This window comes from Chinchilla lanigera, unplaced genomic scaffold, assembly GCF_000276665.1.
Source record: "Chinchilla lanigera isolate Chin_1 unplaced genomic scaffold, ChiLan1.0 scaffold00003, whole genome shotgun sequence".
NCBI lineage: Eukaryota > Metazoa > Chordata > Mammalia > Rodentia > Chinchillidae > Chinchilla > Chinchilla lanigera.
Window position 1 is genome coordinate 39223641 of NW_004955404.1, and position 18788 is coordinate 39242428.

At 33.3% G+C, this 18788-nt stretch overlaps 1 protein-coding gene across 5 annotated transcripts in view; it reads left to right on the plus strand.

Moving 5' to 3' along the window:
• Positions 1-18788, plus strand: part of Pcdh9 (protocadherin 9) — an 867732-nt gene that overhangs the window by 557161 nt on the left and 291783 nt on the right. For 2 of the 5 annotated variants that reach the window (XM_005374195.2, XM_005374196.2), the window contains one exon: positions 6687-6888. The exons of 1 other annotated variant lie outside the window; for it this stretch is intronic. In XM_005374195.2, coding sequence (XP_005374252.1) covers positions 6687-6888 — 202 coding nt within the window. The remainder of the gene's footprint in view (positions 1-6686; positions 6889-18788) is intronic. 2 more of the 5 variants (XM_005374197.2, XM_005374198.2) reach the window with 1 other exon arrangement.

The following is an 18788-nucleotide window of genomic DNA, read 5'->3' on the forward strand; positions in this document are numbered from 1 at the left end:
TCATTCAGTAAGCATTCATTAAAATCTCATAAAAGGTCAAGAGTACATTCCTCACAAAACCCTAGATTTGGTTTTATCAACCTTTCTAAAAGTCTGGTAGGTTTTCTGTAGCCACATGAAAAATAATCATTCATGGATTTACCAAATTAGCCATTATTGTGTATTTTCATCAAGAGTAGCATATTCTGAGGGTCTCTGTCTTCTACCCCTTTGTTATTCTATTTTCATAATTTGGTAGTGGATTCTAATTTATGACTGGTAACAGATCTGAAGATTTGGCATACACTCAGAACACCTCCCCCCCTTTTTTTAAATATTTTTCTGCCTGTATTATTAATCATTAATCCAGTGAAAGTACATTGTTCAGAAACTGACCTTGCCTAAGTCTGCATAGTTTGACATAGTTTGGAGAGAATTCCATCCTGCAAAGGTGACATGGCTGCTGGCTGAAAGAACTGATGGGAAGTACTTTAGTGGTATACTAGTTGTTAGAATATGACCTTTTTGCAGAAACTTGTGTGACACAATTTCTTTTTTTGCTACTAATGAATGATTAGTAGCTAGAGCAGTACCTAGCATACAGTTGGGGCTCAAAATGTATTTTCTAAATGAATAAATTATGAACAGTGTTAATGGCATCATATTGGAAATCAGAAAATATGAGTTTTACTTTGAATCTGTTGCAACCTATAAAAAAAAGTCACTTTAACTTTTACCTTATTTTCTGCTCTGAAAAAATATAATGAACTAAAATATGAGGAGGATCGTTGCAAGTTTGAGGCCAGCCTGGGCTACAAAGTGAGCTCAAGGTCAGCCTGAACTGCATAGGGAGACAGTCTCAAAAAGGAAAAAAAAAAAAAAGAAAAAAAAAGAAATGCCTAACTAATTTCCAGATCAAACAGAAAAAAAGATATATATACATACTACATTAGTGGAACCATTTTAATCTGAGTACTTCCAATAAGAGAGCATTGGAAAGTAGCTGAACTTACAAATTACAAACAATAAAACAACTCCTTATAGATGAAATTCATACTCAAAATTTTTAATTTATCAATGCTCAAAACATTTACCTTTCATACTGAAAAGCTCTGTATAATTTTATCCTCCAGAACTTCTCTATTCTTAATACAGGTACCCACTAAATTATAAATACTAGCAGCTTTCCTAAATTATAAATCCCGAAGTCTCTCCTTAGATTTAGCATTCAGACTCTCATCTTTCAAAATATATATAAAGTATATGTATATATTAATATTAGTTATCCTTAAACTGAATATACATGAATCTTAATAAAATGAGTTCTTTTGAAAATAAGAAAAAATAAAAGTATTTCTAGTTAACATTTTAGGAAATATTTGTATTAAATTTTTCTTTCCCATCTATATTTTTAAGCACCTTTGGCATGATTTTTTTCTGTGTGTGCAATGGAGACAGAGAGAGAAGGAAAAGACAGACAAAGAGAAAGAGAAAGAGGAAAGAGAAAATATTATTTTCTTAAAATACTGCTAAATGAATTGTTCATTTTTTGTACTAAAATAAAACATAAGGAGTTTGGAAATATGAAATTTTAATATAATTTTGTATTTGTTATATCTGATCGGTGCGTGTATTTATAATTTTTGATTTAGAGATACATATGTGGTATAGCTTTCTTAATCTCGATTATACAAATTAAAACAGAATTAGAGAAATATTTCTTTGAAAGCAGCAAGAAGTTACTAAAAATAAAATCACATTTTCCTACTTAGAAAAATACTTTTCTTGTATTTCTATCAATTTTAGAAAATCATATCAATGTATACTTTTCCATCAAAAAGTTTACTTTCAATTTCATAAACACAGAACTCAAGAACACATTCACTGGATTTATAATAATTAGCTCAGTGCTACGTTTGTGCAATTGTGTTATTTGAGGAGAAGACAAGGTCTTTTAACTGGAGTAACTAGAAAGCTCAGTAAAGGAAGTAAACAATGAAAAATAAAGTAGCAGAAAAGGGATCAAAAGATTGTTCTGCATTCTTAATCTCAAGGGAAAAGCCATGTAGTACAGCAGACTTTTGTCTCATCTTTAACTGGCTTTAATTTACTGTAAGTAACTTTTGTAAATTGGAATACATTTTATTATCACACATTTATAACATGGGTGGATATATGCCATTTAATAGTATAACTAGCGGCTGGGGATTTAGCTCAGCGGCACAGTGCCTGCCTGGCAAGCATGAGGTCGTGAGTTCGATTCTTGGTACCGGGAAAAAAAAAAAAATAAAACAATATAACTAAAATTTAAACATGTATTCATCAAGTGTTTCTACTTTTAATACTTAGTGCATTTGAATACTTCATGCAGGTACAGATAGAAACATTTTAAATTTGTTTGCATAAAATCCCATTAATAGATTACAATCTAACAAAGAAAAATCCTTCCGAATTTGATTTCCTTACTTTACAACTGATATTTGGCATGTAAAGAAACATAAATGTAATTACAAGTATTAAACAATATTTAACTATGATACTTTATGATGTATTAATACTCTGTTAGTCATTTTTCTCTTTTTAACATTTGTCTTTTATATAAAGGAAAAATGAGCCTTAACACCAAATCTTTGCCCGTGGGAATTTCAAAGAAATGGACTGAAATTTTACACTGCCATGTGAATCACTAATTCATAAGGAAGATATTCAAGTAATGCCTGAAACATCTTTGGTGACTCTTTTTTTTTTTTCTGGTATCAGGAATCGAACTCTCTGCGTCGAGCTTGCCAGGCAGGTGCTGTGCCGCTGAGCTAAATCCTCAGCCCCTGATGATGCATTCTTTCAGTGACTCTTGAAGAACAGTGTCCATTCTGGCCCATTTTCCTAGGATTCTGGAAAGTTCTCTCTTTTTGTTTTCTAATAAGCTCCAAGAAAAAAATAATTACTGCATAAGAGTTTGGTGATTGTTCTTAATCAAACAGTAGCACCTTCAGACTTATAGGATCTAGATCTGCCTATATGCATATACATGTCAACTCAAGCTTGTGTAAAAATCCTGGACAGAAAACATCCATGGTCAGAATTCATATCAGCATCCCTCATAGGAAATAATGTGACACAACCTCAGTAGTTACTTTTTCATCTTATTCTTTCTCAAGAGAGCTAGAGACCTAGAGGGAGCTAAACTGTCAGTGATAAATCCAATAAACAAATGGAATATCCAATCTGTTAGTCAATAAAAATAATAATAGTAATGATAGTATTTCCCATTGGAAAAATTTAATGGAAAGAAATAGGTTAAGGTGAAAAAAAATATCCAGATACCCAGGCTCTGGAGAGTCTGGCATAGTTGCATGATTGCTTGTGTTGTCCCACTCAGCCAAGCCGGGTTTGAAAACATTTATAATCCATACTGGGCATATTTCCATGGAGATAAGCCAAGAAACAACATTTTCAGAAGCAGTAAATAAAAACTTTTCCTTCTATTCTCTCTCCAAATATACAAGCAATTCTAGATTTTTCTGGAAGTATCCTAGGCAAACCTTCACTTTCCCTAAGGAAAAAGCATGTTTTCTAAACTTTCTTGCCTGTCCTGCACTCACACCTAAGAGCAAATCCAACTCAGAGAAAGTCCAGAGCTGAGGAGCTCTACAGGCATCATCTGAGGTGTGCCAGAGTTCTGTGCTTCAAGCACAAGAAGTTCTTCCAGGAGAAGAATATTTTTTTTTCCCTCTTAGGTGAAAGAATCATATCTTTGAAGTAGCCAAATGTTGATAGATGTTTTAAATACTGTACCTTTAAGTTTAAAAAATAATAGCTGTCTTTTATTGACGACATACCATGTTGAGTACTGTGTCCCAGGAATATTTTTTCTATTGTTTATTTTGATCCTTAAAAAACCTCTCTCAGGAAGGCACTATTTTCTCCCTCTTTCAATGTGAGGAATACATTTAAGGAGAATAAAGTACCCTGCACAGGGCCAGTTCTACAGAGAAAGGTTTGCAAGCCAGAAGGCTCAATTCCAGCTTCTTATTTGACTCTTCAGCACAGTCTAAAAAAGAACTGTTGAGTTCTGAACAACAACCACATCTCCTGGCTTCTAAGAATTCACTGCTCCTCCTTTGTCTGCATTTCAGTTTATTCAGAACTTACATCTGCCTTGATAGTTTAGACATTCTACTTACATCAATCATTATGATGATAAATTAATGATAGATTTTCTTGATCAATTTGCTTCATATCCTCGCATTCGTATACCAATTCTTAGTCCATATGCATCACCAACCTCACCTCCTTGCGGGCTGATAAATTGCATGCAATTCTGCCAATTAAGTCTTAAACATCTTTGCGTCAGATTAATTAAGAATTATTTCCATAAGCCACAGTAGTTTAAACATTACATCTCTCTGATTTACAGTGTCTCATTGAAATAAATTACACTAAATTTATATTCTTTCTTATTCTCACTTGTAAAGTGCTAAAGAATTACCATAACATAATATATATGAGATGGAGTCTAATAAGCTGTCTTTGAAATAATTTTAGGAAGAAAATGCTTCACTTTTATTCTCAGTGTAATTGTAGTCCCAGGTATACAGTTGATGTTCAATAAATTGTGGTTCGAATGGGTACCCTGCAAGAACGCCTCATTAAAGCATAACTAGTACTGCAAATTGGGATACCTTGTAGAAGAAAAATATAGAGCAGTTAATATGATGTCAATTATGTTTATGAAGTATCATAAATGTATTTTCCCTTTTTTGTTAAATATATTCCCCTTAATACTTTTGGAAGCTTAGAAATGTCTATAGAGGTTATAAATCATCTGTTCCATTAGCTTTCTTTTAAGACTTGCTTCCTTTTTGCTCACCTGAGTTATAACTGGAAAGATCCCCCAGAAATATTATCAAAGATACTTTAAAATCAGTACATTTCTCAGTAGAAGGATCACTTGAAAGCCCAGGTTTGGACAATTTGGTCATTGCCCTTAGTATTTACTTCATCAAAAATGAAACTGGTAAGATAAGGGCACAAAGAGAAACAAAAAATGCTGATTTTCCTTAGAGGGTTAAATTCATATGAAAGAGGAAACTACACTAAATATAAGGGGTAGTCTGATCTTCCTTACACAAGGAGAAATATATTTCTAATATTATTAAGTTTGCCTTGTCTTTTTTGTAGCACTCACCTAGGCACGTGTCAATGCCTTTGAGAGGGGAATGATACTAATAAGATAGCTGGGCATGAAGGTGAAATGTGATACAATAGAGGCAATTAGGACCATTTATGATTATAGTTTATGTGATGTTAGCATCAGTTCATTAAAAATGTACTGAACTATCAGCTCATTTCACACAGGTCATTGAACAGCAATAAATTGATATCAGCTCTTCTCCATTAAGACTCTGAGCCGAATTTGAACCAGTGACTCATAGAAAATAGGCTTTATTCTATTGTCAGTCTATAAAAGCACACTTACAGTTGCAATAGAGTTAGCTATGACATTTTGTTTCTAACTGCATTCCTGTCTCTGAAATGAATATGGTCTGTAAATTGTCTCTTGAAAATCACGCATGCTAGGTAATGGAAAATGAATATATTATACATGACATATTTACACTTCATTTGTAAATTTATAAATTCATAATTTCGTTAAATCTGAATAAAACTGGTCACATGTGACATGATATTAAAAGAGTTTTGGACTGTCAAAGGAGAAGGAAAATTAAGTTCAGGAGTATAGTACAAATTTACTACTCATGTAATTCCCTAAAGCTAAAATTTTCACTCCGCATTGCTGTAAGTATTCTCATATTTCATGGATTATTTCAGTTTAAGGAACATTTACCAAGAGAACTAAACTGCTATATGTGCTGAAATACACAATTTTGTTTTATTAAAACTAGCTTTTATTGAAATAACCATATACACTTTAGCTCACTTCTAGAAATGCTATTGTGCAAATAGATTCCAAGGTATATTTCAAACATCTTTCAACTGGAATATTATGTAACCAAAGACTGATAGAAACATCTGTGCCAGTGGGGGATAATGACCTAGTAACTTAATCTCTCTCTCTCTCTCTTTCTAGTCTCTCTTCTTGTATAGTCTCTTTTAATATATATCAATTGCAACTACACAGAACTTGGTGATTGAAAATACTAATTATCTATTTTTTGTTTAGATATATCCAAATATAAAAGGCCACCTTAACAATCGGGTACTACTGCAGGGAATATATTGATTGCAAGAATTACTGTACAAACATCAAGTGAGCACAGTGCCTGATCATTCCAAAGAAATGAAATGTCAGATTATGTATTAATTCAAATGTATGAAACCTCATGTTTGCATATTTTTTGTATGTAGATATTTCCTATAACTTTGCTAACTAGTATAAGCATTCCTGTTTGCCTCTCTTTTGACACTTTTGAAAGTGTTTACACTTGTTTTGTAATTGTAAATGTACACGATGAATAATTTCATTTTGCCAGTTGGGCATTACCGATTAAAAGACAAATAATGAATGCTTGTTCTTAGCTTTGCTCCCAGTCTGATTTATTTTGGTTTAACTTCTTGTCATTTGTTGATAGTTTTTAATTTAATTTAATTTACACTATTTTATTTTTTGATCGTGTGTTCCGCCGCGGACGCACCCTTCGCTTGGGAGGAGTGTTAACTGTCCTGTCCTGTGGTCTTCTTTGTAGTCGCAGCGCCGTGTTACGTTTCACCTCCCCGACGGCTCCCAGGAAAGCTGCAGTGACAGTGGTCTGGGAGACCACGAGCCGGTGGGTAGTGGAACCCTGATCTCACACCCTCTCCCTCTGGTTCAGCCACAGGACGAATTCTATGACCAGGCCTCTCCAGACAAGAGGACCGAAGCAGATGGCAACTCTGACCCCAACTCTGGTGAGTCCTTTTTTAAAATTTTGACCCCTTGCAGTGTGATTTAGGTGTACACTTCAGCCATAAACAGTGATCTGAGATGCAAGTTAATAGATACTTTGTCGGGTTTTTCTGTCGTTCTACTCTTTGAAATACACCAAGGATAATGTGTTGGATATATTGACTATTGAGTTTTATGATATATCTTTGTGTTATGAAGCACTGAAAAATAAAACCATGATACAAATATAAAGAAAGCATTTCAGTGAGATATCCTCATCTCAAATGTACTACAATGTGAAAGCACGTCTTAGAATTGGTAAAATACAGTTAAGGGCAATATATAGCAAGTGAACAATTTCGTATATATGTAAATGTCCTGTGGAAAACTATTTTCCAGTGAACACGGTAGAGAATAAAAAAGATTAAATTATGTTTAAAATAAGCAAGAAGAGAGAAGGTCAGGATTTTATTTCATTATTTTTTTTTCTGTCTACTTGCATTTGGGATGATTTGTTTTTTATTTCTGTGTTGACCAGGATGCATTTTTCTGGAATCTTTATTATCCACAGATCCATACCTCACCTCGGGAATTTTTTTTTTTTTTTGGTTTTTCTCTGGTACCGGGAACCAAACTCACGACCTTGCGCATGCCAGGCAGGCGCTTTTGCCGCTGAGCTAAATCCCCAGCCCCGACCTCGGGAATTATTGCCCATTTGAAATAAGTCCTGTGGGATTTCTTTTTCCTTGACCTGTGGAAGAAATCTTGAGCAAAGACTACCTACTCCTTCTTCAGTCATGCCCCTCCCCCAAATTCACTGTCTCATTCACTTTAATTAAAAAATGATAAGGATCAGTCCACACCAGTGACCATAATGGTATATTACTTACATTAAAAGTTCTTTTTTTCAATCTGAAGGATGTTGGTAGTCGGTAAGATTATGCATGTTTGGGACTAAGGGGTAGCTGAGAAATCTATGTATCTTCCAATTGTGCTGTGATACTAAGAGTTATCAAGAGAAATAAGTAAATAGTATTGTAAGATGTCATCCAAACTAAAAATGCAGAAAAAATTTAAATCTTTTTGGATCTGTTTCCAACTGCTTGTCTAAAGTGGGAAGTGGGGTTTTGGTGACTTTTTACTAATTTTCTAACTATTTAGTCCCTACTACTTCGGACAATAAAGTGTCTCTGACATTTCTATGATTAAAGTAGAAATATCAACAGGAAGTAAGAAGCACAGAAGAGCTTTCATAACTAGGACTGCTATGGTAATTGAGGCTTGGTGTTCTCTGACTCTCAAGGTTTTAAATTGATTTTTTCCATCCAAGGAAGGGGGAGAGATATCGTGGGTATGTTTTTCCCTTCTGCTCTACCACACCTGGAGCATCCCGCCATCTCCGCAGGGCTCTAACATACAGCTCTTTACTCATGAGCAATAGTATATGTGCAGAGTTATGTTTGCATCTTCTTTCTGCTGATTTACCCCTTAATCCAGGCACTATTTTAGGAAGATCTAGGTAAACTCAGTGACAGCTTGGGTATTACTATTTCATGTCCAACATATTGGCTGTGTTGGAAGCCACAAGTGTTCCTGCACATAACCAAGGCCGACCATATCCAAAGAGGCAACTGCTAACCATACTGAATTTGGGAGAGCAGGACAATTGTCTTTAGATTTTTTGACATTGGTTCGTCTTAGCACCACTGAATCTAAGCAGTCTCAGTGATCCAGATTTTCCTAGATTGTTGTGGGCACGTTGGTGTAAGTAGGACTTAAAATAGCTTTTTCTATACTGTTATCATATTCTGCAACTCTGGCTGCCCAGTTTTGAAACACTTCTTATTAGGGTTGAACTAAGTCTAAAAACTAATCCTCAACTGCCATTTCTAAAAGTATGCAGGAGGGGTTGAACCCTTTTTTCTTTGGGACTCAGTCAAAACCAAGGTTGAAGACTTGTATTTGAACATGCTGGTATAAATTGTTTTAGGGCACATCTATAGAATTCAACAGATCAGTTTTATAGAACTATCTTCAAAGTTGTTATAATATGTATCTTTCTAGAGGAAGGATTTGCACTTGCCTCAGATTGTGTTTGCATTATTTTTAGCCAGAATAATAATATATTTTGGATGAATATGCAGGATGTCAGAGTGCAGTGAGTTTAACCACTGGGTTTCAGAATTCAGTTAACGTATTGGGTACTTCTTAGTTACCTAATTGAATTAGGAGTTCTAAAATGTTGAACTGGTAAACAAAGGCAGCATGTGTGAATTATTTACTAGGTAGAAAAAAATGATAGTTATAGTTCTATATTTTCTTTGTCATAGTGTTTTCTGTGTTAATAGAAGGTCAATGGAGGTGTATGTTAGTACAGAAACAACGAAAACAGCCTCATGTTATATATGCTATCACTATCATTACAACATATGTGCACAAATCAATGTTTGCCTGTTGATTTGTACAAGGAATAATACATTACTAAGAGTAAATTTTTAGAAAGTAAAATGTATGCTTAATTCAAATGCTCACTTATGTATGTATTTTAACAAAAATGTTTAAAGATTTTATAGATGAAATTCAAGACAAATGCATGGAGGTTTTTTGAAAATTTATAGCTGAAAATAACTATATAGCAACTTTGATTTTTTTCTTATTTCAGTTTATTTATCAAAAGATACCTTAAGTACTTTAAGAAACGACAGCACAGTTTAGCTGTTGTTTCTTAAAGGAAATGAAGTCCCTAAAGAAAATACATGTTTGAGGAAGACAAAAAAGTAAACCAGAGCGAGATATAATTAGCATGCTGTTCAGGACTGGTGAAATGATCTAGATTAAATGAACAAAAAAGTTCTTTTTAGAATAGTGAAAATTTTTGCCGATTTTAAGCCGATATCTACAGAAGACCACATCTGATGTTTCCAGTCATTGAGGAAGAAAAAGGAGAATATTTTGCCTAGGTTTTAAAGTGTGATTCAACTGAACTGCCATTGGCTAGAGCTTTTCCCAATATGTCTTGCTACTCACCATAGGATCTCAAACTTGGGCATAGCACTGTGCTAGCTGCCAACTGGGAGAAGATGGAAGAAGTTGAAAAGCTAAAAGAAAAAATACACTTTAATTACTGTCTTAAGAACTCCCAGAATTTTTACCAATCTAGACATATACAAAAAGATCCAAGGGATAGCATGACATGCAGTCTCCAATGTTGCAGCCAATGTAGGGAGAATCAGTAATCAACAGTAATCAACAATAGCAATCACCTTGAATTTTACATTTGAACTCTTTTCACTGTCTTCAATTACAGTATTTCTGTGTGCTAAATTTTAAAGTTACAATTTTATAACAAGTGAAATAGAAACCATACAATGTCAGTATTATCCAAAAAGTTCCTAAGCAAAATGTATTATACTTACAAGAATCCCTGTTTTAAAAAATACGATACCTATTTTTAAAAAGATTACTAAAAGGAGTACTAAATCTTTAAGCTGGACTTTAGGATAAATTTTTACTTCTGTACACACACATATGGATTCACACACATGGTTGGATTGGTATACAATATTCTTTTTTTAATTCCAACTTTATAGCCTGGAATTATTGGTATAAAATGTGTACAATATCCAGGTTTTGAGAAGACATGTAAATTTGGAAGGTGTTTAACTGTACTATTATTAGATATGAGAGTTCTCCTAAAGGTCTATGTGTTAAAGGCTCAGCCCCTAGCCTGGGCACAATTAGGAGGTAGGAGGACTTTTAGGAGTTGGGTGCAGTTAGAGGAAATTAGGTCCTTGGGAATGCGTCCTGGAAGGGAATATTGAGGCTGCTACCATCTCCTCTCTCTGTTTTGCTTTCTGGTCTTTATGAGGTAGGCAGGTTTCTTTCACCATATGCCCCTAAACACAGTGTGTTGCTTCATCACAGCTATCACAAAATAAACAAATCTAACCAAACATTGACTGAAATCTCTCAAGTAGTAAGCCCAGTAAACATTTCTTCCTCTATAAATTGATAATCTCGAGTTTTTTGTCACAGTAGTACAGACTGAGTAACACAACATGTAAAGCCAAAAATAAATGAAGTGTAAAGTAAGGAATAATGATGGCTCATCCAGCTAGGATGGTCTATATTTAATCAGATGTGACCCCTTTGCCACTTATTCACGTGGGATGGGCATGTTATTCATTTTTAGAAACTTCAAATCTAGATTAAATTCATATTTCAGAAACGTTACCCCCAGTGTCCTTAATTCCAAAGTTTCAATATCATTTCAAAAGAACCTAAGAAATTCTGTTCCTTTGATCATTTCTCTGTTTGTATGTACAGTGTATTATTTGCCCCAACCCCGCTGGTTCTGTTTAGTAATATTGTTGATATCGCCTTGCTATGGGAGAGAAGAAAGTTTCTGTGAGGTTATCTCTGTATTCTCCTGTCCAGACGCATAGAGAGGCCAATTGCTGTCTGAATTCTTGTTTCCATGGATTCTGCCACGATCTCTAGCTTCAAAACCCTTCTTGTCTTGGTTTCTCTGAGTCTACTCAACCAATATGATGTAGGATGTCTCTATTTCCTTCTTTTTTCTCTCTCCTATTTTCAGTCAGAAGTGATGCTTTCAATGTGTATGGTTGGTAATCCTCACTGATGTTTAGTAACTGCATATCTTCCATCTCTATTAAACAGCTTTCCAGGTGCTGGGACCAAATACCCAACACTCACAATGGAAAGGAGGAAGTGGTCTATTTGGCGCATGTTCACAGAGGTCCATTATTAACTGGTGCCAAGGCAGTAATATCATGGCAGAAGTGCTCGGAGGAGAAACACTACACACACACTTCACAGGGTGCAGAACCACAGCAGGGGGACAGTGCCAAAGAGAAAGGGGGTAGGGACTGGATAGAGCTAGAAATAAACAGTGAGTGTCTGGGTAAAAAGAATACAAGAGGGAAAAATAGATATATTATATATATATAAAATGAAAACCCTGTGATATTTCAAAATTATTTTCATGCATAATTATGTTAAGTTGTACTTGTGCTGATTGCTATGAATATACATCATTTTATTAAATTTTGATGTGTGGATAAGACAATGGTAGACAAAATGAATTTCTTTTCAGAGGACAATAAGGCAAAGCCTTAATTTAATTTTTGATTGATTAAGTTGAACTACAGCTTTTCAGAAAATGCAAGGCACAGCTGATTTGAATATCAATTCACAGAATGAGCTGGTACCCACAAATGTCTCGTAACTCCTCTAATTTGGTTTGTTTCTTTTCTCAGTATTGTAAAATAAGAAAAATTTGAGACAAATGTAGAAACAAATACAGACTAGATTTAAAAAGATATTTAACATTATTATTTAGCTTATTAAATGTGGCAATGAAATTACAGTTATGTAAAATGATAGTCCTAATGGGTGGTGATAGGTGAGGAAAAATTTATTGAAGCAGCAGTATGATGTTTAGAATTTAATTGAATAACATTACAACAAAATAGGATCATAATGGTAATGGTAAGGTGAGATTTAATCAATGAAACATTAGTTGTTGTGGGTGAGGGATACCTATTTTGGTGGTTATTATATTATTATATTCCCTGATTTCTTTACTTGTTTTAAGTTTAATGTATTAAATACATGAGCTCACTTTTTTTTTTTTTTTTTTTTACTTTTCTCTCTTATTTTGATTCAAAACTATGGTTTACTTTACAAAAGTTTAGGGAGATGTACTTTACAAAAGTTTATGTACATAATGCACATATTTTATGCATGTATGTCTCAAATGGTGAAGATGCAATTCAAGAAAGATTTTTGATAATTGCATATGTATTTGTAAGGGTGATCAGAAATTGATCAGTTTCCACTAAAGAACTTTTAAATAAAATAATTTTTCAAGACTTCTTTGTGGAATTTAGCAATAAAATGTATTACTGCAAACATCCGAGTTTGCAGTTTCTAGTTTCAGGAGACATGAGGGCACTTTAAGAAAGGACAAGAACCTCTGGCAGCCAAAGTGCTACAGTCTGTGTTCTAGGCACAGTGAGACCCGAGAGTACACTAAGCTGTCATGCACACCGAAAGATACCCCTGCTCAGTGTTTATCACACTAATGTATTTATTTAATTAATTTTGCCTTTTACTCCAGGCAAAGATTTATTCCATTCCCAAACAGCAATAAATCATATTTCCTTAAGAAATTAACTCATTAACATGATCACAAGCCATTAATTCTACAAAAATAGTGAGGGGATTTTCTATTGAAGTTTGCTACTTATTAGATATAAGTAGATTGAAGAAAGAATTTCACTAATTTAAAAGCAGACAAAAACAATTATATGATCAGATCAGGAACAGGTTATCACCACTAATTCAGAATTAAGTCTTAATCTTGTCCCATTGAAAAATAAGAAGAGTTATTTTTATAACTGTTGTGCCTTCAGATGTTATTTGAAAGGATTTTCTGCTGTTTAATCATGTGCATAATTGCAGATTGCATTTCCTTTGTAATGGCTCTGCCTGTCATGCGTTTTGAATTTACCTGAACTTAGTTATGAATCTTATCTAACTAAGTATATTTTTGACCTGATTATATTTCGGGTTAATATTTACTGAAGTTTATTTATCAGTTAGGGATTCTAACAAATGTTTTGATATATAGTTTGAGATCTAACACCAAACCTGTAAATCAGATAGTGTGGAACTGTAAGCTGAAACTCAGAAATTGTGATTTGTCAACAAACTGCTAAATAAGCAGTTGGCACAGGCTGTGAACCCAGGAGTTTATGACTCCACAGTTTACGCCTTTATTACACAAAGAAAACATGGTGCAGCGGAATCATGTTTTAGTACAGTGCAGGACATTACATAATTGTCCTTGGTATTGCAACCTAAGTAACAGAGCATTAACATATTTAATCAGAAATTTTAAAATCAAATGTTAAGAAATGATTTAGTTCAATAGTTTGTTAGAATTAACAACTAGTAAGAGAAGTATTTCTTCAACTTTTCAGTTTTTTTGTTTTATTTTATTTGTTTTATGGCTTTGATAGCAGGTTAATGAAAATTACATACCTTAAAGGTCACCAAGTATGAAGTTGTTTTACATATAAAAAAGAAATGCAGTAGCAGAAAAGGGCAGAAAAAGAAAATGCTATTCCTAAAGTCACAAAGTTTGTAAGTCAGTACTCTTCATTAGATTAATCTTTTCTTATCATGATTCTTACTTTACTGCAAAGAAAGTATGTATGATAATATCATTAATTATTGTCTCCCTATTAACCTCTAAGAAATATGTTCACTTTTCTATTCTTCATTCATAGGAGTAATTTGCATAAAATCAGTGAGAGTGTTTGTTGACTGAATCAATGAATCAGTATTTCCAGAAACATAAAACTATAATCAATTGAACATGTTCTATTAAGATAAAACTAAGTAAATAAATTCTGAAAAGTAATATATCATGTTAGCTATATTATTTTCTGTATTAACTTTTTGTTTTCTCTGTATTCCTTAGAATGTTAATAGTTACTTAAAATTCTATTTTCACATTTTATGAGGTAACATATATGAAAATCATCTGAAATCAAACTGAGAAAAACTGGTTTTTACCATGTTTTTGTATATCAAATATAAATTTATGTGAAAATTAGTCTTGCTATTATATCTAAAGATACAGAGTGCACATACTTAAAGAAATAAAAAATTTAAAAGATTGTGCCTGAGAGGCAGGTGGTCGTTTTGAAAAAAAGTCAAGAGAGTAAAGTGAGAACCTTCACAAAACTCCAGGAAACACGCGTTTTCTTATTGAATTCCATAGTCAAGGAATCATTCTGATCTGAACATGCAAGAAGATAAAAATACTGATTTTAATATACTTCAAAAGATAAACATAAATTTGACTTTTGTCACATTATCATGTTAATGTTTTTTGAGAATCATTGCGATTTCTTTGTAAGTTGCCTAGGTTGAGAAAATTATGCAAATTTGAAGAAAATTACTCAGAGTCTTCATAGTGTAACCTGCTGTATTTGTCTCTTTCATGGGATTTATAATCAGTTCAAGGCTTTGAGTTAATGAATCTGCAATGCCTCTGAGAATAGTATAGAAAAAGGTAATCAGTCCTATTGTGATTTGAGTGTAAGAGAAAAAAGGCTCTAAAACATGACCTAAAAAAACATAATTTGATTAATTTTTGTGTATTGTGAGACTTTTAATTTTTCATCTTATTAAATACCTTACTCTAAATCTAAATTCAAAACTTATAAATTATAAACATTCTCATCTGAACCCTACCGAGGGCAGAATGTTTTCTAGACTAAAAACACCTGGATTAGAAACCAAATATTTATCTACTTATCTCTTTATCTTTCTATTAGTTTGTGATCGCTGAGTAACAAATTACCAGAAATAATGCAGATGAAGACACTCATTTATCCCAATTTCTGTACATCAAACATCTGATTATTTCTCAGCTACGTCCTCTCCTTTGAATTCCACAAAGCGACAGTTAAGGTGTCAGCCAAGCTGTACCCTCGTCAGGCTTGCATGGGAAAGAATTCACTCCCCCCTTTGTGCAGGGTATTAATAAATTCATTTTTTTTGCAGCTGTAGGGTAAGAACCCCAGCATCTAGCTTGCTGTCAGCTGGAGACCACCGGCTATTAACCAGATAGGCCTTCTAGCATGCTTACTTCTTTGAGGCTGCTCAGGGATGTAGTGTCTGTAGTGAGTCTTTTGTAACAGAGTTATATATGACATTCTGGCTCCTTTGATATATTCTGCTAGTTAGAAGCAAGTCTTCAGGCCGGGGATATAGCTCAGTGGCACAAGCTCCTACCTGGCAAGAACAAGGTCCTGAGTTTGATTCCTGGTACCAAAAATAAAAACAAAAGAAGAAGAAGCAAGTGTCTTGTCCAAAACAAACTCAAAGTTCGGGGACTCCAAATAGTCCTGAACACTAGATGGTGGAGGTCATTAGTGGTCATCCTGTGGTTTGCCTGCCACAATTGATTTTTGTAATCAAAATTGATATATTTTATTACCATTAATCCCTTTGACCTTTATAATATTAATTCATTTATTAATTATGTTTCCATTAACCCTGCAAGCATTCCTATAAATTCTACTCTGTGCCAGGGACTCGGTTCAGCTCTGGGAATTAACATTAAAATCAAGACTCTGTATACTCAACTGAATTTGCAGCTCAGTGTGTGGCTTCTTAATCTCAACTCCTTGATCTAAGGTCTACCGGTAGCTTTTTAGAAATCCATGAAGTTCTTCCTGTTTTTGTTTTTGGAGAGGGACGTGCTGTGAATATTATGTAAGCCAAATACCAAAGCATTAATGAATTAGAATAAATCTAATGATAAGTGTACAAAAGTATACTTTAGCTCAGAATAAGTCTTGAATATAAAAATCAATATATTATAAAGTCATACTTTGAAAAGGTAGATCAGATGCAGATGAGAGGGGAATCTAGGGATGGAGGAGGAATGGTAGAGCAGAGGAGAAGGGGAAGTAAAAATTATTAAAATATATATGTAGCAACTCCCCATAATGAATGTAGTCTTTATGTATTGCAAACAAGTGACATTGGATGAATAGAAATGATCAAAGTGAATCAACCCTGTGTGTGTGTGTATTCTGTGCTCATGTCTTCATATTATGAAGAACATGTGCATTGGGGCAAGCAGTGAAAATTTAAGCGCTTTGAAGCCTATGCATATATTAGTAGCTCTGCCACTATCTTGGAGTATGTGATTCTTAACCTTTTAATGGGGCTACTACTATCTGAGAATAATGTTATAAAATTTTAGAACCTATAACACAGCAAATGTTCAAAACGTGGTGGATGTTATCTGCTCAAATGAGAATAAATGAATGTGCATTAAGAGATAAATTGGGACCAGATTTTAAATAATGGGAAAAAGAAGATACATTTTACATAGAAGATCCAGAAAAATAAATAAAAATTAATAGCATTTCCCAGATTTTAGTGTATATGATTTGAAAAACTATGCTATCAAATACATTAGAGAATAAAAAGAAAAACTTAAGATCAAGAATTAGCAATTTTTTTCTTTAATTTTAAAGTTTAAGTTACTGGTAAAGTGTAAGAACTAGCAATGCGATGAGTCAAAGCTAAAAACTGACAACACAGAGGTTACATGAAATTTCTAGAAGTAAATATAAGATGTGGAAGAGAGAAAGAACTCAAGAGAGAAAAACACAGTAAACTGTATCATTCAAGTACAGCAAAATGGAGGTCAAGTAGGAGACTACAAAATTAGGAAGCTACAGTCAGAATATTACTAGAAAGCTATTAGGACATTTAAGTGCAATACCACATACTTCATTGTAGGTTTTATGAGATGATGTAGAATTGCGATTCCAAGTACAAAGTCTAGAGACTGAGTGGTTTTAGGATTGTAATTGTTTGACCTCATAGCAGTAGGAGAGTTGGTCCTTACGGCAGGGTCAGGTTAGGAAGACTAACCCTTTACTTGTCATTACTATTATCCATTGATGTAGACAGAGAAAAGGCAAGACATATACCTTAGTTATTCAGCAAAATTTTTAAATTTTAAAATGTTAACATAGTGAATTTTGAATTTAAAAGTTATTGCACATTAGGCAAAGGAATGCACTTCTGCAATATGTTTGCTTCAAATTCACAAAACTATATCTTTATATCTTTTCATGTGAATTTTTATACTTAACATATCTGATAGATGGTTCTAAAGCATCATACTTTACTGAAAACTAATAAAAGTCACAGAGTAAAACATATTTATGGCCATTTCCCTTATCATTCTTAGCAGTGATTATCTGTACATTATTTAAAAGTAATCACTAGAGTACTGTAGTTTGCAGTATACTTTGTTTTATTACTATTTCATTTCAAACGGAGCCACTTTGAGATAATCTTCTGTAACATGGTGTAGTTAAAAGATTGCTGTGAAGCAAGCAGGAACACAAGCTTTTTCTTCTGTAAAGGATTAGATCTATCAATTTCAAGTATAACTTGAAAATATAATCAGGTTTGAACATTACTTTATTATAAAATACAGAGTATATTAGTAATAACCTGCTATCTTTGAGCTTTTGGGGCATCACAAATATCATGTTGATTATAGTAGAAAATTGTGTAGGAACAATATGCCTCCTAGTGTAAAGCAAGGGTAATGTCAGCTTTCACTGGTGTACTGCCTGGAATATCATTTCCATAGCTGCTGCCATGTGATTCATACCTTAAGGAGTTATGAAGAGAAATAGCATTTACTAAATCCTAATGTGTAATCCGCCCTTCAGGAGAAAAACTACTCTTTGTATATTTGTGTCTATAATCATTTGAGACTGTTAAAAGTAATAGACAGATATGTAAATCAACATTACATCTAAAAGTAAGGAGCTCACTAATTTTAGTTATTTGTTGAAGTGTAAAATTAATGTTTATTTACTTCAACATAAAATTATATCACAAAGGAAAGTGACAGTAAATTACCAATAAGGAAAGATTTATAATCATAAAATGAAATAAATGTATTTCATTTTATCTTTCTACACATCTATGTATACAAGAAAAATAGAGTTATCTAAAGCATAAAACAATTTTAAACTTTTGAAGAAAACCATCACTGTCTAAAATATTACAAATTTATCTTAGTGCTATTTTGATATGCATTTCTGTCAGAGGGTTGAGAATTATTTGGTTAGTGTGACTGACAATTACGTGGATGCACAGATTTCAATAACAGTAGACTAAGTGTGCCACATATAGCATTGCCTGTTAAATTTGAATTTTGTATAAACAATGAAAATATTTTAAATCTTTACAGTGCTTTACAATATTGAAATACTATAACATCTTTTGCAATATGTGGAATATACCTAAACTAAAACACTATATATGCATATTTGACATTTAT